Below are 19,496 nucleotides of genomic sequence, written 5' to 3' on the forward strand. Positions count from 1 at the left end.
AGAGCACTATTAAAAAAACAAACATATTGCATATTCATTCATAATATGATTAAATGAAATCAGATCACTGATCATGTCCAAAAAAAAAAAGGGATCAAATATCACCAAAAAAGACATTCCTCCAAAAAGTTCTCTTGAGGAATATACTACAAAAACCAGAAGTGTTGGCATCTCTCGAGAAGTAAAAAACACTAGAGAGATACACAACCTTAACAATTACAAATCTGTTGTTGTAAAGGGAAGATGATATACACTTAGCTGGGTGAGTTCTTCCTGCAAAAATGGGAATTAATGTACACTCACAAGACGGTGTTGATGTGAAGTGCTTTCAGGAGAGATGTTGCCATTTGTTTCACCAGAACTTGGCCTCCTGAACGTTGTCCATCACGTCGTTCTTCTATCAGATTCTGCAGTTTCTGAGGAAGATCGTTCTCTACGATCAGCTGTTTTGGCTTTGGATGCTTCTCGTATACAGCCTGTTTCCATTGATCGCCAAAACCAAACACTCAGCACCCAGAACAAGATAAGCGAGGACTTAGATAATCAAACTACCAATTACCTTAATGAGTTTCAGGAGGTTAAGTCGAGCAATCGCATCTTGGTGGTCTAATCTTGAAATTAGTAACGGGGTCAATCCATTTAATGCTAATGTTTTATTGATATCAGGTGATTTCCTGCATTCAACAAAGAGAAGGATTAGTCCATACTAGAGAAGATATAACATTCAGTATCAGAGGACTTAACAAGTGGCAACTTCACTCATAACCTATACAAAAGAAAAGAGGATAACATACGTGATAATCTTCAAGAATGGCTCCAATATGTGCACAAAATGTCTCTCTGGGCAGTTCTGGAAGAAGTTAACTAATTTTTGAATTGCATCTTTCTTGAGAAATGCCTGCTCCACCTTGTGGTCAATGTCTTGCGCCAAGCAAACAGCAATTGAATCCAAGGCTATCACTGACCAATATTCATCATCGAGTAAACTCAGGTAAACATCCAGACCGCCGTGGGCTCTTAGCTGCTCTCTAGAATTCCGAGATGCATGAGCCATATCACATAGTAGTGGCAATGCATATTGCTTTAGAGGACAATCCGACATGATGAAAAGCATCAGGTGCGGAATGATTCCATTTTCAGCCGCTTGTTCCTGCCTTCTCTTGTTTATCTTACAGAGGTTGAATAGTGCACTAAGTACCTACACAATTTTACAAACGTTGGTTTGAGTTAAATTGATTAAAAGCAACACCGAACGATATAAGAACTAGAACAAGAGTCGAAACTTCAATATTTAAAACAGCATACTGGACAACAAGTTATAACCAACAGACAGAGGCTATCTCCATACAAGTCAAGAAGGTAACCTCGTGATGGATCTGATTAACAAGAGGCCCATCCTTAAGCTCAAGGTTTGGGATCAAGAGCCTAATTGCATCTGCACGCTGAAGATTCTCCAAGCAATTTGGATCCGTGGATAAGTGATTGGTGCACTCCAGTATCTGGACAAATAAAAGGCGTTATAAACATGCAACCTGAAGATCCTCTGAACCACACATCCAAGCTTGGCCAAAGAGAAAATGGAAACATTATATGAAGCGCTGCTGGAGAAAAAAAAAATAGGAACTTTATAATATTTTTGAAATACCTTTAACAGAATAGGAGGTTCAACACGGTTGAACATCTGGAACAGACGACTGAGTAAGCTTTGGCTGCACATGTATGATTTAACTGATGTATCAGCTCGAGCAAATTCGAGAAGCAGATCAGCCACTTTCTCCAAATATTCCCTTGCAACATCTGCACTCAGCGTATGGGCAAGTGAACCAGATGATGTGTTACTTCCAGATCTAGCATTTAGAACACCCGAACCTGACAGTACACCAGATGCAGTCTGAGATGCAATCCCACACGTCGAAGCGACTCTTTCAATAGCCATAACCTTCTTAGTCATCATGTTACTGGAATATCTAGGCATACTATCAAGATTTCCGTTTTCTTTTCCACGTCCAGAGACTTCTGAAGAAACAATGTAATGATACGGCACAAGCGACAAAATCATATACGTATGTGCTTACAATATGAACAGTCTTCCTAAATACAAATTTTTTAAATTACCTGCAAATTCGGCCATTAAGAAATCTAGGTCTCCATTGGTTCTCTTTTCGTTTGGCGCATGCAAAAGAGGAAGTCTACTTCCATGTCTCTCTATGCCAGTGATATGCTTTACATAATCCAGTTGACCAGATAAGTTTCTTGAAGGGGGTTCTTTCTCCAACAAGCTAAGCAAAGGTCGAACTTGATCTGGCTGAGTAACAGGAAAACCATTAGACGCACCCTCCGCCATTTTCTGAAGTTTATCAGTTGATGTTCTATTGGCAGAGAGAGATATCCTATGTTGTTTTACAACATCTTCTGTGGCATCTGGGGAAACACTGCTTAATCTAGGCCTATCACCATCTGGGTGCAAGGCATCTGATTGACGGACATCTGACCTTCGAGAATTTGAAATCACAGCATGAGAAGGCTCTTCACCACCCCCATGCCTAGTTTTCAACTCATCAGGATGATCAATCACACTGAGTGAAGTTTCACGCTGACTAGAAATAGGATTGTTAGGGTCAAGTTGACCAGAGCGTGCTCGTGGAGTTTGACCATCCGCAATCAATGCGTCCCCTGACATAGAAGCCAGTTGAGTTGCCTCACTCAAGCTATAAAGAGTGTTGACTAGCCTAAGAAGAATTCCATTCTTTGCTGCTATACGGCAGAAATCATTTCTCGGGGTGGATCTTTTGAGTTTAAATACCTGCCATATCCCATCAATAGCTAAGTGTACCATCTCCCTGAAAAAGCTCAAATCAGTAGAATTTAGTAGCACATAAAGAGCGAAAAGGAACAGAATTGATTAAAGAGAGAAGAGCTAAATCAAGAAAATGGTCAGCTATTTAGAAATGCATCAGCCGTTTTCAAAAGAAGAAACACACATCACATAAAGTAGGCAGGACAACAGGTTTAAATACAAAATCAGATGCTGATGGGAATGGTAATAACCCAGGAATCACTGCGTGGGATAAATTCCAAGTCCTTCAGACGAAACACTTGTAAGAAGACGGTAAACTGAACCCACCTGTGTTTGGCATAATCTGCTTCAAGAAATCCCACCAAAACAGGTATTCCACGACAAGCTATGAACATTTGCAACGTTAAGGAGCTGTAAAGAAGCTACCAAATTAACTATATGACTTACAGAAAAGCTATAAAAAAAAAGGTGAAGCAAATAAATATGTATTTGATGACTCGTAACCTTGACTGACAAAGCTGCTGCAAGAAGTATGCTGCTTCCTTACGAATTTCTCGAGTACGACCCCTCTCAGAAGCAGCAAAACTCATTACCACAGGAATCTGCCATTTCACAAGGAATAATCAACTTTCATGGGATTTTTTTTTGTCTATTTGAGAACATCGTGAAAACTTGGGTGATAATGTAACAACACCGTCTTTTAATTATCTACGATTTTTCTCAAAAAGGTATTAGCTGTCGAAATGGTGTTCGACATTTAAGATAAAAATGTAGACAGGAGCCTTTGATTGTCGATTCCACCGAACTATACCAAGGAACTACTGGTGATTCATCAAGTCAGCTATCAAATGGAGAGTAAGACTTACGAGACCAACGAGACAAGCATTTTCCAGGAAGTCGGTGTTATCTTGTATGATTTCGTTTATCAGTTGCAGCATGGCATGTATTACCTGAAAACACCAAAAAAGATTCACAAGCATAAGCCAACTACTGATGATGAAAGACAACAAAAAAACCTGCTTGGTTACAAGTAACGTACTCGAGATTTAGGAATATCAAGTAGATCCATTAGAGGGAGGAAACCATGCTGTGTCACAAATACTGCCTTCTGCCCAGGTCTCTGACGAAACATGGCAACAAGTTTCTGACAAGAAGTTACAATTGCATCTTCTGATTCATCTGGCCTTAAGGAGCTCACCAATCTGCTGAACTCGACTGCCTATAAAAACTTAACCAATTAATTACTAAGATCTAAATTCACACAACAATAGAAACTAATAAATTGAGTTGAGAAGCCTTGGTTTGCTTTTCAACACCTAATTATTCTCAGAGTATGGAGTGGGTCGGTCAAGTAGCATTATATGATCAAAGATGGCTAAAAGCTCAGGATATAAAATTGCAGAATACCTGCAGAGGAAAAAGATTTTCCGCGGGCATTTTTTCATCAAATACCTGAGAAACAAGATATGACTATATGTTAACAACATACTACTTGAATTATCAAACCTGCATACTTGAGACAGAGCATACCAAGCCATCAATGTCAATAACATCATCTTTCAAAACACCCATCATTAAGCGGAAAAGATCACCACCATCTTGTGAATTCCCCGTTTCACCCTCCATTTGCTTCTGAGCTATTCTAGCCCTCAATTTTGTTGCCAGATCATTCTTTCCACCATCTGCAACAGGAGAATCACCCTCGTTCACATTTGTCGTAGGCATTGATGTTGAGGCTTCATTTGGTTTTCCCTCAGGAACTTTATCCAGTGGATGAAACAAATCATGCAAAGAAGCATCCCCAGGAGGATCACTAAATCTAGTCAGTTCACTCCCACCAAAACTAGAGGAAGTCTTCGGAGCCTTTAAGATAGAAATAACAAGCATAGCAGATCTAGTCAGTTTGCAAGCCATCATCTCAGTATACAGCAGCCATCAACAACCTACTTCCCGAGAGTAATAAACAAATTTTATATAAAATAAAGCATCTACTACAAAATAAGGGAAAGTATTGCGATAAGATCTTGAAGCATACAAGATCAAACCCCAACAACAAACAAAAATAGCTCATTATAGAAGTCTTAGTAAAAAACGCCAAAAAAAAAGAGAGGTTACTTATACAGTACAAACTCAGCAAAGTGTTTTGTTTTTGTCAGTTAAGAAAGAAGAACTTATCAATTAACTCAACAGACAAAGCACAGCATACTCGCTCGTGATTTACCATATAATCTAAATAAGTACTAGGGCAAGAATGACTAACAAAACACCACTGACCTTTCGAAGCCCATCTTCACCTTTTTGGCTAAAACTATGCGGTAACTGCTCCACCTGGATAGAACTTTCTTTTCCAACCTGCTTTGTTGCTGTCGTAGTTCTTCTACCTTCAGAAGCTTCCCTTTCAAGATTTCCAGGTTCATCAGATTCGGATTTCTCATGATTCTCTATTACATCTTGAGATGTCCCCTTTGCATCTGAAGAAATACGAGAAAACTTATCGTGGATAGACAATTTAGGAACTTGATCCGAATTAAGACCATCTTCTGAATCCGTTCCTTCTGCACCAAGATCAGGTGAAGATTGATCTTTCTCAGACCTAAAACTCGCCAAACCTACCACAGGTGATTTGCTTCTCGAGTTCTGGACACAAAAGGACTGGATCAGTAGCTTTAGCAAAGTTCATCTCTGGTTTTAATGCAGTATACTGCTCATCTCTAGGCATCTCCAAAAGATTAATTGATAATAAAAAGAGCTAATGAATCTTACAGTTTTTGTCACCCCCATTTTTTCTGCTGAAAGGCTTTCAGCTACTTCTTGACTACCTTCATCATCCTTCTCTGAACTTGAACCAGGTTCCTTAATATATCTGCAAAGGATGACGTGCCCAAAGACAGAAATACAGGTTAATGAAGGCAACGAAGACTTGTAACGAACCCCTACGGGGAGATAGATAGTAAAATTTGAAATATTCTTCCACAAGTTAACGTAAAAGACACAGGTTCTAACCTGATGGTCCCACTATGCCGAAGTGATGATCGCAGTGCTCGTCTAGAATTCCGTATCCAAGGGTGAGAGAGAAGTGTCTTCGCATCAGGCCTCTGCCTGGAATCCTGTAATATGCAAGATACAAATCAGATGTACATACTGGATATTAGATAAATCAAAATGCCTAGGTTTCGGTAGGTAGAGTTATTAAACAATATTGTAACAAGCTATACCTTCTTGAAGCACAGACGTAGGAAGTCTGTAATATCGGGAGAAAGACTATCGGGAATAGGAGGGGTATCATCCTGAAACAAAACCAGAAAAGGAATAGTTTTAAGAGTTTTAAGTGATTGCTAACAGCTATTGCATTATTGCAGGAAGGAAGTGATTTAAAACAAGGAAGAATACGAATAGGGGAAGGAAGAGAAACCTAAATTTAATTAACTTAAAGCAAACTCGTAAATGATGGAAAAACCTGAACAATGCGGTAGAGGGCTGGCATGGGTTGCAGATCATAGTAAGGAGGTACACATGTCAAAAGTTCAATAATAGTGCATCCAACACTCCAAATGTCAGAAGCAGCACAAACTCCTGACAATTCAATAACCTAAAACAAAGTTTGAGTATCCGTCAGTCCACACATAATCAGTTATACGTTTTTTAAAGGAGAAAACAACATCCTTTTGTCACAACAAGAACAAAGTCCAATTATAGAAATTACATACGAATATTTGACCTATACGAATATGATGGAGGAAGATAAATATATTATCAAAGATGTACCTCAGGAGCCATCCAGTAAGGAGTTCCGACCACTGAGTGAGTGTTACAATCAGCCTCATTTAGTTTAGTGGCAACTCCAAAGTCAGCAAGCTTAACAAGTCCCTGAAGTATGAGATAGTCAAGTATTTAAGGAAGGACAGCAAAGAAGAATCTTGTCCATCTCAGAATACAACAGATCTTGAACTAACAACACACCTCCTTCGTTGTCAAAATATTTGCACCCTTGATATCACGATGTATGACACCCTGCTCATGCAGATATACTAAACCTTCCAAGACCTGTATTCACTAGTTAGTCCAAAAGTGTTTCAAGAAACTTAACTCAAACTAGAAAAAAAAAGATATATACGGACCTGTGCAATGTAAACAGTCACCAACGACTCAGGGAAAGGACCAAATTTATTTGGTTTAATAATGTTTGCGAGAGAGCCATTCTCAACGTATCTGCAAACACAAAATTGGACATGAGTTTCCAGACGGTAGTCCAGCGTGGACCAAATATATGACTTACTCCAGAATAATGTGAAGGTGAGTCTTTGTCTTCAAGGATCCAAGATATTTGACAATGTTTTTATGGTTCAAGTTCTGCATTGCATTGACACATCATCTTAGGAAGGAAGACTGCATCTCAACCGGTTATAAAGAATGTGCAATTTGAAATAATTGCAGGATATGGAAGAAAAGAAGGTACCTTAAGGAGATCGATTTCTTGCTGATGAAATTGTCCCCCCCCCCCCCCCCCCACAACAAAAACAGGATTCAGAGTCAGTGATACTGAGATGACATTTAGAACAGAAATAAAAAGGAAAGTAAACAAACCATAATGGTGTTAAGATCCTCTTGAGCAATATTTTCCAAAGAGACTTGTTTAATGGCAACAAAGTCTCCATTCTCCAGGTCTAATCCTATATAAACTCGAGCATAAGCTCCTTTACCAATTTCATCTCCCAGCATCTGCCCTCAACAAAAAAGCACAAACCTTTGAGTGACTTAAATCAATTTAAACAAACTCCACAAAGATTGAAAGCATTCCAATTTCAAATTTGCTAGACCAAAAAGCTAAAAAACCCAGAATTGTGGAGAAAAGCTCACATATTTGTTGTCGAGAGTCTTTGATTTGTGGAACTGGGATGACGTCATCTGTTTCGCCATCTCTGAGAATGCACCAAAACAAAAATTGCCTACTCAAGACTCCATTTTTATTTTTATTTTTACGAGGGAAAATTCAGGAGAAACATAATCAAAGAATTTTAGGGTTTTTTTTTTTTTTAATTTTGAGAAAAAAACAAAATTCGAAGGAATCGAGATGGGGTTTGAAGATCAAAATTGCCAGCCCTAATACAGTTGTGAAATTTTAATTATAAAATTAATCAAAAAATTAATTAAAGGTTTGGAAACTGACGAACTGTATCAGCCGGAGAGATACTTTTTTTGTCGATACCTCAGGCGCCAGGCCACAAAGTATTCTCTTTTTATTTTGGGGTCCTTACCTTTTTCTTTCTTTTCGATTTCACCCCTTTTAAACTAAATAATGTTCTAATAGCCTCAAAATTAGAGGGAGAAAACACACACACACATAAGTATGATAATGAAAAGAGTAAATCATACAAAACCTTTTTTCTTCATCCCGCGGAAAGGGAGAAGCTTTGCTGCTTGGAATTGAAGTTGAATTTGTTTCATATCCACTAGTTGATTGCTCGATAGCTTAGTCGGAGATTTGTAGAGTTTCATGGTGAAGTCGACTATGTTTTTCAACAAATTTTTTTTACCTAGTTTCAGTTTTGTTGATTATATAGAGAATCTATATAGATAGTATTATCTTATCAACAATTTAGGTTTAAAAATCTATTATTATTGTTTTAATTGGTGGAATTAGGATTATGTGTTTTGATTGGCAAAATTAATATATAATATGTGTTTTGATTGGCGGAATCAGGATAATCCGATATCTACGGCGTATGACCAATCAAAATTGTAATCTTATAAAAATCTTATCTTTGCGTCAAACAATTAAGATTTAAATGTTTAGGTGAACTTACAAAATAAGCATGTATACATTTTTATTACATATAAAAATTACAAAATAAATAATTAAATAAAAACATATGAAATTAGGATACATAGATTAGAGATCCGAAACTCTTTTTAATTACACTAGTTTAAAATATGATTTTAAGATTCATATGTCCCTATATATAATAATTCGATCGCTGGTTAACAACGATTTCAGTGGTAAATAACTGTTGTTTATACAGTAGTAGTGAGTGTGTGACTGTGTGAGTGGGAAACAAGTGATATCCGGCTTCTGCGTGCAAAACATATGACAACAACAGGTTCAAAACTCAGCTATTTCAACATTTATACGATATTTATTAAACAAAAAGGAGTCAAATTTTGGATTACTCTGTCAAATTAAAATGCGAATTCTTTTTGAAAAAGACAATAAAATTCTAGCCTCAAGAAAAATCAGGCATGCCCATGTCAGACCTGTAAATTGTCGGATGGATAAAAAGCCTATCCAAGAATGGTTAGAATTTAGAACTTAGGATTGGGGGTAAAATATCAAAGACTGTAAAGTAAAAAGTTCCTTTTTTATTTTTTTCCTCTCTTTCACACTACTCCAACATGATAATGTTTTTTTCTTTCTAACTGGGCTGCAGATTTAGTAGCAGACTCTAGTTGAAACTATTGTAGTAAAACAATTTTTTTTTTTTTTTGGTCAAAATGTAGTAAAACAATTATGTTAACAATCTAGTACTAGTTTCACCATAGATAGAAGAAATTACAGTTTAATATTCTAAGTCTCCTTTTATAACAAAGGAATCAATTACAAGTTTCATAAGCAAATTTTTTAAATAACGTAAAGAGAAAAAAAAAACTATTATTAACGACACTATATAAAAATTAATTAGGTTACCATGATTAAAAGTAACTACATTAGCCTTAATATTAAAATTACTAGTGTCACAAACAGAATTTTAATATCTGTCTTTATTAGCTTTTTAATATAATGAGGGAGTAGCTTATTCACTGTCTGTCCAGTCTGAAGACAAGACAGTAGTAGAGTAGTGCGCTAGCTGTTCTGTTAAGTAACTATAAGTTTGACTTTGAGAACAATTAAATGTTTCTTACACTCACTCTCTCCAAATCGTGAGGAATCCAGAGTTCCACCAGATCTAACTCTCTTAGATCTGATCCATGGATCACTCTTTTCTTCTTATCATTCTCTTACTCACAATCTCTTCTTCAAGTTCATGTTGTGCTTCTTCTTATGTGGAAGAACAGCTGAGAGACAGAATCAGTAAGTTGCCTGGACAACCTAGTAATGTAGATTTTAGACAGTACTCAGGCTATGTCACTGTGAATGAAGAACGTGGAAGAGCTTTGTTCTACTGGTTGGTGGAGTCTCCGTTGACCCGTGACCCAAAGTCTAGACCTTTGGTTCTGTGGCTCAATGGTGGCCCTGGTTGTTCTTCTGTTGCTTATGGAGGTGCTGAAGAAATTGGTCCTTTTCGCGTTGGGTCTGATGGCAAAACTCTTCATCCAAAACTTTATGCTTGGAATAAATGTAACATCATTTTTTTGTTCTGAATCTCTAATCATTAGTTGCTCTTCTCTTCTTAATTCCGGATTCAGATTTGTTCTCTCTCTTTGTATCTCTCAGTGGCAAACCTGCTATTCTTGGAGTCTCCAGCTGGAGTTGGTTTCTCATATTCAAACACAAGCTCAGATCTTTACACAACCGGTGATCAGAGAACAGGTTCTGCCCCTCTTATAATCTATTTCTGATTTTTATCAACTTTAATCATCAGGCTTTCTTGAACTCTAATTGATTTCTTGTCTTGATGAATCTGTAGCCGAAGACTCGTATAGATTTCTTGTCAGCTGGTTTGAGAGGTTTCCACAATACAAACATAGAGACTTTTATATTATTGGAGAAAGCTATGCAGGTTTCACATTTTTCTCCTTCAAGCTCTCTCATCAGTTACAGATGATACCTGATGCTTACTCTTGACTCTCTCTCTCTCTCTCTTGGACAGGTCATTTTGTTCCTCAGTTGTCTAAACTTGTCCATGAAAGAAACAAGGGTTTCAGGAACCCGGCTATAAACCTCAAAGGTTTTATGGTAAAGATTGTACAAAACTCAGACTTTTTGACAAGATAGTAAACTTTGGGATTTTTAAAAGTCTGCTTATTCAGGTGGGAAATGCTGTTACAGATGACTATCATGATTATATAGGAACATTTGAATATTGGTGGAATCATGGTCTCATATCCGATTCCACGTATCACCAGCTAAAGACAGCGTGCTACTCAGTATCATCTCAGCATCCTTCACTGCAGTGTATGGAGGCTCTGAGAAATGCCGAATTAGAGCAAGGAAATATCGATCCATATAGCATTTTCACCAAACCTTGCAACAATACTGTACAACTTAAGAGATTCTTAAAGGGTCGCTATGTAAGTTTTGACACATCCGAAAGCATTTTCGGATTAATCTTCTTGTTTGTTTTTATGAGCTAAAATGCTATAACTTTGTGTCCATATCTCAGCCATGGATGTCAAGGGCTTATGATCCTTGTTCAGAGAGATATTCAAATGTGTATTTTAACCGCGTGGAAGTTCAGAAGGCTCTCCACGCAAATGTCACTCGCTTACCTTACCCTTGGAAAGCATGCAGGTCAGTTGAAAACAAAGTTTCAATTCTGGTTGTATTTAAAGGCATAAACCTGATTGATTTATTGAGTTTTTTTTTTGTCCTCTTGCAGTGACATTGTGGGAAACTATTGGGAAGATTCTCCTCTGTCAATGCTTCCTATATACAGAGAATTGATTACTGCAGGTCTCAAAATATGGGTTTTCAGGTACCAAAATTTGTATTGAACTTTGTGATGTTTCCTTAATGAATGATTACAGATAAGAGCAGTGTAGAGATATATGTAAAGTCTTGATTACAAATAAAGATTGCTTGATCAATGATCTCTTTCTACATGATATGCAGTGGGGATACAGATGCGGTTGTTCCTATAACCGCTACCCGATACTCTATTGATGCACTGAAGCTAGCAACCATCACAAACTGGTACCCATGGTACGATCATGGCAAGGTGAAAAATTGAACCTTTCTCATGTTAGTTTCTATGCGTAAGATTCAGAAATTGATTTGAGGGGCATTGTATTGTAATTTGTAGGTAGGTGGGTGGAGTCAAGTGTACAAAGGGCTTACATTAGTAACAGTAGCAGGAGCTGGTCATGAAGTGCCTCTACACCGTCCCCGTCAAGCCTTTATTCTTTTCAGATCCTTTTTAGAGAACAAACCAATGCCTATGACCTGAAACATCAAACCTGATGGGAACTCTTCCCAAATACATATTCTTTCTCCTTCATCATCAATAAACCAAGTGTTTCTTCATTCACTGTCTTCCACCATCCTTGGTACATCCAAATCCAACACACGACTGAGTAGCTATTGAGTACAAGTCATAAGCTACTCTTCTTTTTTTTTTCTTTTTCTTTTCTTTTGTAAAATCATGTCTCAAACAGTTTTATATCTTTTCTCCATTATTGTATGATGCAAAGCAAAACCTTTCACACTAAATGATATTACATGATAGTTTATAGACTTTGAGATTACAACTAAACAAAAGACTCAACCACAAGCTTCTACAAGAATGCTGTCTTTTGTCATTGGATTAAGAGTCTTTGAAAGATGGATCTCTACAAGATGCTTTCATCACTTGAAGACTCTTTACCTGTCTCTCTTTGATTTCCCAAAACGCGGAACAACCACAGGACCACCACGCACTCTTTCAAGGGCAAAACTTATCCTCAGTGGCCGACCCAATAATCCCTGCAACATAGAGAGTCACTTAAGAAACCATCCTGCAGCGATAGCAACACAACAAATCTTTTTGTTTGTTACGTTTGCTTCTTTACCTTTCCATCCATGGCGTCTTTAGCAGACAGAGCATTGTCTTTCTCTGCAAAATCAACAAAACCAAAGCCTCTTGATCTCCCACTTCCTTTGTCGTACGCAATCCTAACTGACATCACAATTATATTTGATAGATTAAAGAATCCAAATAGGATTACAATTAAAGTAGTTGTTCACATTACACACAAATGGAACTCGGGTGAGAGAAAGTACAGAGCTCTCCAAGCCTCTATAAAACTCATCACTAAACCAACAAATCTTACAAACGATCAGATAAATCCAAAAATACCCAAAAGTCATAACCAAAGACTCATTCAGACATTTCATCGAACACCTGGAAGAGTTATAGATGACAATTATTACCTTCGGCAACCTCACCAAAGGAAGAGAAAGCGTCTTTGAGAGATTGCTCATCTACAGACCACGACACTCCTGCATACATACGGGAATCAAAATCGTAATTTTATCATCTAAAATATGTAAATGTGGGTACCTTTGATATAATACTAAAACACATTCGAACCTCCGATGAATAGCTTGGAGCTGGGCGACTCAGAAGATGTGCAAAATTGAGGAAGAACTTGGAAGCTAAAAGAAACTGAGTGTTGAGGTATCGCTGCAACTCGTCTCACTAGTAGCTCAATGCCGTTCCTCATCATCATCAATCAATTCACAACAAAACTTGTTTCTTCAAACGGAAGCTTTGTGTTGTAAGTTTTTTTTTTCAATTTAAATAAGTGACCACAAAAAAAAAAAACAAAAAAAAATATTATTTTATTAATTAAATATCTTTGTGGATGAGGAAGGAGTAACCGAAAAGGATAAATCATTCTTCTTCAGTTCTTCTTCTTCTTCTAAAGCTTCTTCTACCTTTACAATGGCGACGTTAGGCTTTAACACCACTCGAATCCAGACACCATCACTTCCCAGAATCCCCAAGTCCTCTTCTTTTAATAAACCAATCAAAACCCATCATCATCTCTTCTCCTCCGATACCCTTTTGAAACGCTACCGTTTCGTCTCCAGGTCGTTACCTGAGAGCTCACTGTCGATTACTAAAGAACAAGAGGTATCAAATGAAGTAGAGGAAGAACAAGATGATCCAACGTCTGAGCTGAGTTATCTGGATCCGGAATCCGATGCGGAGAGCATCAAAGAGTGGGAATTGGATTTTTGCTCGAGGCCTATCCTTGATTCCAGAGGGAAAAAAATTTGGGAGCTTGTGGTTTGTGATGCTTCGCTCTCTCTTCAAGTCACTAAATATTTTCCCAATAATGTCATTAATAGTATTACCCTCAAAGACGCCATTGTTACCATCACTCAAGACTTGGGTGTTCCTCTTCCTGAGAGGATTCGCTTCTTCAGGTGCAAACACTAAAAAGCTTTTTTTGCTTTTCTTTTCTTTTAAATGTAGTCTAATGGTTGAAGTTGGTTTTGCAGGTCACAGATGCAAACCATTATCACAAAAGCTTGCAAAGAGCTTGCCATTAAGGCAGTGCCTAGTAAACGGGTGAGTTAACAGTTTTTGTGTACATGTGGTTTCTATGTTAGGGACTTGGAACAAGTTGATAAACAAAGCTAAATTTCTGCATTACAGTGTTTGTCTCTGTTTCTGTGGTTGCAAGAACGTTATGACACTGTGTACACGCGTCACCCCGGTTTCCAAAAGGGATCATTGCCTCTTCTGTCTCTAGACAATCCATTTCCAATGAATCTTCCGGAGAATTTGTTTGGGGAGAAATGGGCATTTGTTCAATTACCTTACTCAGCTGTTAGAGAGGAGATCTCAGACTTTGAGGACAAGTTTGTGTTTGGTGCTACCTTAGACTTGGATTTGCTTGGCATTGAAGTGGATGAAAATACACTGATTCCAGGTCTCTCTGTTGCTACTTCACGAGCTAAACCTCTGGCAGGTAAGGTGTTTGGTTTCTTGCTAAGCCATCTTTGGAACAAGTTTGTTTGTGGGTTGGTTTTTGATTCTGAGTTTTATACTTGATCATTATAGCTTGGATGAATGGGCTTGAAGTATGTTCGATTGAAGCAGACAGTTCCAAAGGATGTTTGATTCTAGCTGTTGGGATCTCAACAAGGTATGTCTATGCGACCTACAAGAAGACACCTGTTACTACTGATGAAGCTGAAGCTTGGGAATCTGCAAAGAAAGCAAGTGGTGGTTTGCATTTTCTTGCAATTCAAGATGACTTAGATTCTGATGACTGTGTTGGCTTTTGGCTTCTTATTGATTTGCCACCACCCCCTGTTTAATTTCCCTTTTGATATATGTTAATACCATATTTTGCCATTTAGTAACAGAAATTTCTCACCTGCTTCAATTAGAACGAATTGTTGTTACACGAGTCTGCAAAAACTATGGACCTACCAAGTGAATGAGTTACAGGAACTACCACCTTTCATATCACAAGTAATATCTACACAATTTGGCACTTTTCGTGTTACTGATTATTACTACCAAAAGCGCTTAAAGCGAAGAAAATGGCCCAACAATCCAATTGTCTTATCGCACGCAGAAGGTTAGTGACTAAAACGCTGCTCGCTGGTCCAATCAGCTCCTCGACCTCTTTTGCTTTTGCGGTATGAAGCGGACACTGTGCTTTCCAAGTTCAAATGTCTTGATGCTTCCATCATCTAGAGAAACCGACAATGTGGATGTGTCTCCAGAAACGTCTGTCACAGTTCCCTTATGCCTTTAAACAGTAAATGTATTATTCATTTTAGACATCTAGATAGGATACAATAAGCAGGCCAATCACAACAGCTTAATCAGTTAAGACGATCAAACTTACCATGAGTTTTGAGATCCATGGACTTCGACTCTCTTTCCTATTGAATCTTTACCCAACTTCTTCAAAATCCAGTTAGCATCCATCAGCTCGTCGTTCCTTGAACTATCCTGATAAGAAGGTGTTGTAGCTTCATTGTCTTCTTCCAGTGAAGCCATTTCCACTAAGCTTGAAGGTCTCTTTCTCTTTGATCTTTGGCCTTTTGCAGGACTCAGTTTTTCATCTTCAGACTGCGTTGTAACCAAAGATGTCTGATCTCCTGTATTAGGTTTCCTGAGTTTAAATTTCAGCAGAGGTCTTGCTTCTTTCTGTAACGATGGCGAAATGGATGTTTTGTCATCCACGTGATTTCCTTCACTTGTTGTTGCAGGGAACTGTGTGATCGACCCAAATGTAGCTTTACTTCCTTCAGATTGAGTTTTCCCAAACCTTCCAGAGATCTTCAGGGTTCTTACTTCGCCAGTCTGATCAATTTTATCCCCTGCAGAAATACATTATTAGCAGAAATTTAGAGGAATTATAGACTTGTAAATGTTCAAATATTAGTACTCCAGTTAATGCACATGCAAAAAACTCTCAAGTATTTGTGTGGTTGTATTAATAAAAAGATCACAACATACCTCCCAAAGTGGACTGATCTTTGTCCCTTGATAAATGAGGAACAACATTGGACTTCGAAGAACCACTGACATTTAACTTCCTTGCCCCCAGATTAATAACCAACTTCTTTGTCTTTACAGATTTCTCCTCCCTTGCATTCCGTAGGGTATCCTCGCTATCAGAATCAAGAGGCTTGCTACACTTTATTCTAACTATCCTTGACGGCTTTTCTTCATCAGTCACCATAACATCATCAACCCTCTTATGTTTTACAATCTTAGGTTCATGTGTTGAGCAAATTCCAGCTACAGAAGAATTCACGTCCGATTGTTCGTTTATCTGAAACCCCACATTATCAATTCTAGCACCACCTAATCGGCGTCTCTCAGATCCAATCTCCTGATGCACTTCAGACTCTAACTTAGTGTGACTACCTTTTTTACTAGCATGCTTTTTACTTGAGTTCTTCCCATACTCCTTGCTTTTCTTTGGGGATTTTTCCACCAAACCTTTAATAGAAAACTTCAGTGAGCGCCCAGATACGGGTCCATTTTCTTCATCATCTGAAAATGGAGATATCGAAAATATTTCCTCCTCTGTTGGCAAACCAGCAGCAGCCCTTAAACTAGCAATCAAGTCTTTGTCCACCACATCTTTTTTCTTCCAAAGTTCTTGAATTGCATCCTGAGGATCCTTCACCTGAGAAGCCAAAGATAGAATTTGAAAACCAAGAAAATTTATATGATCAACACACTAGCAAATTGCACTATTAAATCATCTTCCCATTCCAAAGGAAAGCCCCCCCCCCCCCCCCCCCCCCCCAGCTCTACGAGCAATACTTATATGATAACAAGAACCAAGAAGAATAATTGAGTGACTAAGAAGCGAGGGTACTAATAACAAGAACAGACATACCTGATAACACTCCCCACGGCATGTGGCACATTTATACTGCAGCTTTCCATCAACTTGAAACTGCTGATATTTCTCTTCACTGCATGACAGTTTCCAGAGGCAAACAATTCCAGATTTAACATATGACTCAAATACATTTTACGATGCATATCTAAAATATGACTTAATCTAATTGGTAGTATAATCATATCGCAGATGCAACAGAAATAACTATGTTTGCAACAATACAAATTACAATGAGGACGAACCTTATTCCATCGCAATGGCAATGCACCCAGCGTTGACAGATATCACAGCAAACCATTGGAGTTGATTCTGAATCCCTATACACCTATACAAGATAAGCAACTTGGTTAATGCAACACTAAAGAGGCGTCATGTTTTGCTACAGGAATCTCGCATTAAAAATAAAAGCCATGTTAATGCTATTGCTAAGACTTGTTTTGCTTAAAATAAAAAATACAGTACCTTCAAGCATACAGGACAATAATTTCCCTTCACAAACAATCTGCCACAAGCATCACAGCAAGTATATGATAAAAACCACCTGTTACATTAGAAAACACATGTGAACAAAACTGATCAACAGAATTTTTAATAGGGAAATCCATCTGCAAATCCTAAACTGGCCAAACAAAGTAAATTGTTCTGCTCACTTGTAAGACTAACCTACCCCGCAAAAGACAAAGGATGTATACCTGACACTTAGGCCATTTCCAGGGACGGTAGAATCACAGCTGTGGCATCTTGTATGCTTTGGGCAGAGATATGGCCCAGAACTTACATTCTGTGCGTTCATGTTGAATAAATAAGCCAAACTACTTAAGTTAAAAAAGATAATCACATGAAGGTAGCTATCTGTCAGGTACCTTGTGTGGAGGATGTTGGCAATAACAATGGTAAGCAGCATCACACCTTTTGCAGAACATGAACTTGTTAGGATCTCCAGTCCTACGGCAGACCTAAGGAGGGTAACGACTCAGTGAGGCAGGTTTAAAGATCTAAAGACAGTCTATATAGCAGTTAGGCTAACACTTTTATATCCGTTCGTTACTTAAGACAACTGATTTCGTTAACTTAAGACAACTGATTTCGTTAAACAAAAAAAGAAACATATGTTTTATCAATCACTTTGCGAGCAATAGGTAGTGCTCAGATGCAACAAATGTCACGAACAAGAAAACTGAAAAACCAGAAACAAACTACCTCACAAACCCGGCAAGAGGGACAACTCCATGAACTCCAATGAAATAAATCTGCAACTTACAGCAATTAGACCCAAAAAAAAAAAGACTTAGCAAGCCAGGAAAATGACAGCAACATTGAATGTAAGTAAATACCTCTATGTTGGGCCCAAGACTTTAAACAGTTCTTGTGGTACTTCTTTCCACAGTGTTTACAGGAAAGCATCCTCTTTGCTTTGTCACTTCCCTCACCTTCTCCGAGGAAGCACATTCTGCACATTATATTCATGCCGGAGTGAGCTACTTCTTCACCAGCAAGGTCTTTTGATGAAAGCTGTACAACAAACAAACAAAACAAACGAAAAGCTCAATCAATACAGAAAAAAATGGCTTCGGAAATGAAAGATGACATTTTTAAGGCAACAAATGCCAACAAAGAAGAATCAAACAATTCTCCCAATTTTGTATACACACAAACTGAATATCAAAGCAAATTAAGAACAAAAAAAAAAAAAAAGGCACTCACCTCATTGACACCAGATTCAAACCTGCGAGCATAATCCTCAGCAGCTTCAACCGTAACAGCAGCTTGTCTCTGAAGAGCAACACGTTTCTTCTGAGCGGAAGCTTCCTCCGCCAATTCATCAACAACTCCAACACCAACACCATCCCCAACCCCCAAAACCGAAACAGAAGAAACCGTCTGAGGAGCAGGAACAACCTTAGGAACCCTAACCTGAACCGTGCCTCCATGAACAACATTAGAAGAAACACGAGGATCCTTGCGAAACTCCTCCACTTGATTAACCTTTTTCAAAAACTCGTCTTCGCCATTAGGTCTACGGAGATCCCGAGAAAACCCTAAGGAGCAACCGCAGATCCGACGACTGCGAGCAAAAGGATGTTAAGGAGAGATAGTGAAGCAAAATAAGGAAGAGAAGAGAGATAGATAGATTACCATGTAATTGGGCAAGCTACGTGAAAGGCCATTATAATCCCAATCCCACCGCAACCAAAATTATTCCTCTCGCCTCCAAAATAAAAAAAAAATAAAAAAGAAAAAAAAAATCGAGATTTTGATTTTAGAGATCGCTTCTCTCTTTTTTTTTTTTTATATATATATTATTTATTTAATTTATTTATTATCATATAAAAAGAAAATTTAAGGATTGCTAATGTAATAAATTAATTAGTTGTATTAATGATTTAATCAGTAGTAGTAGATAGATACTAGAAAGAGTTAAGAGAAAGGGGGTCGTCTCTTTTGTGCGCTCTGTGAGAGTTTTTGGAGTTTTGGACGCAGAGATAAGAAGATGCTTTTTTTTTTCTCATCTCAACCTTAATCAACGGTTGGTTTATTATAAGATGCTGCCAAAGAAACTGAAAGAGTGCTCTTGTTGACTCCTCCAATTAAATGCTTCCACGTCGTCACTATCCCAACTCTCTTCTTTCAACTAACTGTACTATACAATTTTGGAGTTTCTCAATTACAGTATAGA

At 37.9% G+C, this 19,496-nt stretch overlaps 5 protein-coding genes across 7 annotated transcripts; 2 read left to right on the forward strand and 3 right to left on the reverse strand.

Annotated features, from left to right (window-relative positions):
- Nucleotides 1-9: 9 nt before the first annotated feature.
- Nucleotides 10-8,348, reverse strand: LOC104764525 (MAP3K epsilon protein kinase 2). 2 transcript variants are annotated; one of them, XM_087502065.1, is made up of 25 exons: nt 8,176-8,348; nt 7,655-7,716; nt 7,382-7,516; nt 7,254-7,274; nt 7,074-7,147; nt 6,916-7,006; nt 6,758-6,841; nt 6,563-6,664; nt 6,255-6,386; nt 6,013-6,084; nt 5,801-5,904; nt 5,561-5,660; nt 5,072-5,434; nt 4,328-4,660; nt 4,205-4,249; nt 3,837-4,016; nt 3,664-3,747; nt 3,302-3,399; nt 3,125-3,208; nt 2,116-2,840; nt 1,646-2,016; nt 1,365-1,499; nt 795-1,198; nt 560-674; nt 10-476 (listed from the first exon to the last, which is right to left on the reverse strand). In XM_087502065.1, exons 1-25 carry the CDS (start codon nt 8,291-8,293, stop codon nt 300-302), a joined length of 4,209 nt encoding a protein of 1,402 aa, XP_087358191.1. In that variant the 5' UTR covers nt 8,294-8,348; the 3' UTR covers nt 10-299. The 2 variants fall into 2 exon arrangements, with proteins under 2 accessions (XP_087358191.1, XP_087358192.1); XM_087502066.1 differs by having other exon boundaries at nt 1,646-2,013; nt 8,176-8,327.
- Nucleotides 8,349-8,709: 361 nt separating this feature from the next.
- Nucleotides 8,710-12,185, forward strand: LOC104764528 (serine carboxypeptidase-like 27). Its single transcript, XM_010488077.2, has 9 exons — nt 8,710-10,130; nt 10,227-10,322; nt 10,420-10,512; nt 10,603-10,688; nt 10,763-11,023; nt 11,116-11,243; nt 11,332-11,427; nt 11,565-11,670; nt 11,755-12,185. Exons 1-9 carry the CDS (start codon nt 9,761-9,763, stop codon nt 11,896-11,898), a joined length of 1,380 nt encoding a protein of 459 aa, XP_010486379.1. The 5' UTR covers nt 8,710-9,760; the 3' UTR covers nt 11,899-12,185.
- On the reverse strand, nt 12,133-13,243 carry LOC104764526 (glycine-rich RNA-binding protein 4, mitochondrial-like). Of its 2 annotated transcripts, none has more exons than XM_087502287.1 (4): nt 13,021-13,243; nt 12,861-12,929; nt 12,500-12,602; nt 12,133-12,413 (listed from the first exon to the last, which is right to left on the reverse strand). In XM_087502287.1, exons 1-4 carry the CDS (start codon nt 13,157-13,159, stop codon nt 12,392-12,394), a joined length of 333 nt encoding a protein of 110 aa, XP_087358413.1. In that variant the 5' UTR covers nt 13,160-13,243; the 3' UTR covers nt 12,133-12,391. The 2 variants fall into 2 exon arrangements, with proteins under 2 accessions (XP_087358413.1, XP_010486378.1); XM_010488076.3 differs by having other exon boundaries at nt 12,500-12,606; nt 13,021-13,201.
- Nucleotides 13,244-13,304: 61 nt separating this feature from the next.
- On the forward strand, nt 13,305-14,830 carry LOC104764530 (protein TAB2 homolog, chloroplastic). The gene is made up of 4 exons (XM_010488079.3): nt 13,305-13,862; nt 13,938-14,007; nt 14,095-14,410; nt 14,503-14,830. The coding sequence occupies exons 1-4, from the start codon at nt 13,375-13,377 to the stop codon at nt 14,760-14,762; spliced, it is 1,134 nt and encodes a 377-aa protein (XP_010486381.2). The 5' UTR covers nt 13,305-13,374; the 3' UTR covers nt 14,763-14,830.
- On the reverse strand, nt 14,805-19,327 carry LOC104764529 (uncharacterized). Its single transcript, XM_087502286.1, has 12 exons — nt 18,956-19,327; nt 18,524-18,884; nt 18,154-18,331; nt 18,020-18,069; nt 17,683-17,775; nt 17,512-17,600; nt 17,282-17,360; nt 17,062-17,144; nt 16,814-16,892; nt 15,919-16,597; nt 15,302-15,779; nt 14,805-15,202 (listed from the first exon to the last, which is right to left on the reverse strand). The coding sequence occupies exons 1-12, from the start codon at nt 18,985-18,987 to the stop codon at nt 15,061-15,063; spliced, it is 2,343 nt and encodes a 780-aa protein (XP_087358412.1). The 5' UTR covers nt 18,988-19,327; the 3' UTR covers nt 14,805-15,060.
- Nucleotides 19,328-19,496: the final 169 nt, after the last annotated feature.

Source organism: Camelina sativa, chromosome 19, assembly GCF_030686135.1.
Source record: "Camelina sativa cultivar CO46 ecotype springtype chromosome 19, ASM3068613v1".
Classification (NCBI taxonomy): Eukaryota; Viridiplantae; Streptophyta; class Magnoliopsida; order Brassicales; family Brassicaceae; genus Camelina; species Camelina sativa.

What these genes read in the sequence shown, in the direction of transcription:
- LOC104764526 (XM_010488076.3), bottom strand. Translation starts at nt 13,159, where the DNA reads ATGATGATGAGGAACGGCATTGAGCTACTAGTGAGACGAGTTGCAGCG. An exon ending in CTCCAAGCTATTCATCGGAG is followed by an intron (nt 12,930 to 13,020) that starts GTTCGAATGTGT and finishes GTATGTATGCAG; the next exon opens with GAGTGTCGTGGTCTGTAGAT. An exon ending in AAGACGCCATGGATGGAAAG is followed by an intron (nt 12,414 to 12,499) that starts GTAAAGAAGCAA and finishes TCTATGTTGCAG; the next exon opens with GGATTATTGGGTCGGCCACT.
- LOC104764529 (XM_087502286.1), bottom strand. Translation starts at nt 18,987, where the DNA reads ATGGCCTTTCACGTAGCTTGCCCAATTACATG. An exon ending in CCTCTTGCCGGGTTTGTGAG is followed by an intron (nt 17,776 to 18,019) that starts GTAGTTTGTTTC and finishes TACCCTCCTTAG; the next exon opens with GTCTGCCGTAGGACTGGAGA. An exon ending in ATTGTCCTGTATGCTTGAAG is followed by an intron (nt 17,145 to 17,281) that starts GTACTGTATTTT and finishes TATCTTGTATAG; the next exon opens with GTGTATAGGGATTCAGAATC.
- LOC104764530 (XM_010488079.3), top strand. Translation starts at nt 13,375, where the DNA reads ATGGCGACGTTAGGCTTTAACACCACTCGAATCCAGACACCATCACTT. An exon ending in GAGAGGATTCGCTTCTTCAG is followed by an intron (nt 13,863 to 13,937) that starts GTGCAAACACTA and finishes TTGGTTTTGCAG; the next exon opens with GTCACAGATGCAAACCATTA. An exon ending in ACGAGCTAAACCTCTGGCAG is followed by an intron (nt 14,411 to 14,502) that starts GTAAGGTGTTTG and finishes TGATCATTATAG; the next exon opens with CTTGGATGAATGGGCTTGAA.
- LOC104764525 (XM_087502065.1), bottom strand. Translation starts at nt 8,293, where the DNA reads ATGAAACTCTACAAATCTCCGACTAAGCTATCGAGCAATCAACTAGTG. An exon ending in CCGCGGGATGAAGAAAAAAG is followed by an intron (nt 7,717 to 8,175) that starts GTTTTGTATGAT and finishes GTGCATTCTCAG; the next exon opens with AGATGGCGAAACAGATGACG. An exon ending in CTTAATGGCCGAATTTGCAG is followed by an intron (nt 2,017 to 2,115) that starts GTAATTTAAAAA and finishes TTGTTTCTTCAG; the next exon opens with AAGTCTCTGGACGTGGAAAA.
- LOC104764528 (XM_010488077.2), top strand. Translation starts at nt 9,761, where the DNA reads ATGGATCACTCTTTTCTTCTTATCATTCTCTTACTCACAATCTCTTCT. An exon ending in TAAACCTCAAAGGTTTTATG is followed by an intron (nt 10,689 to 10,762) that starts GTAAAGATTGTA and finishes CTGCTTATTCAG; the next exon opens with GTGGGAAATGCTGTTACAGA. An exon ending in TACCCTTGGAAAGCATGCAG is followed by an intron (nt 11,244 to 11,331) that starts GTCAGTTGAAAA and finishes GTCCTCTTGCAG; the next exon opens with TGACATTGTGGGAAACTATT.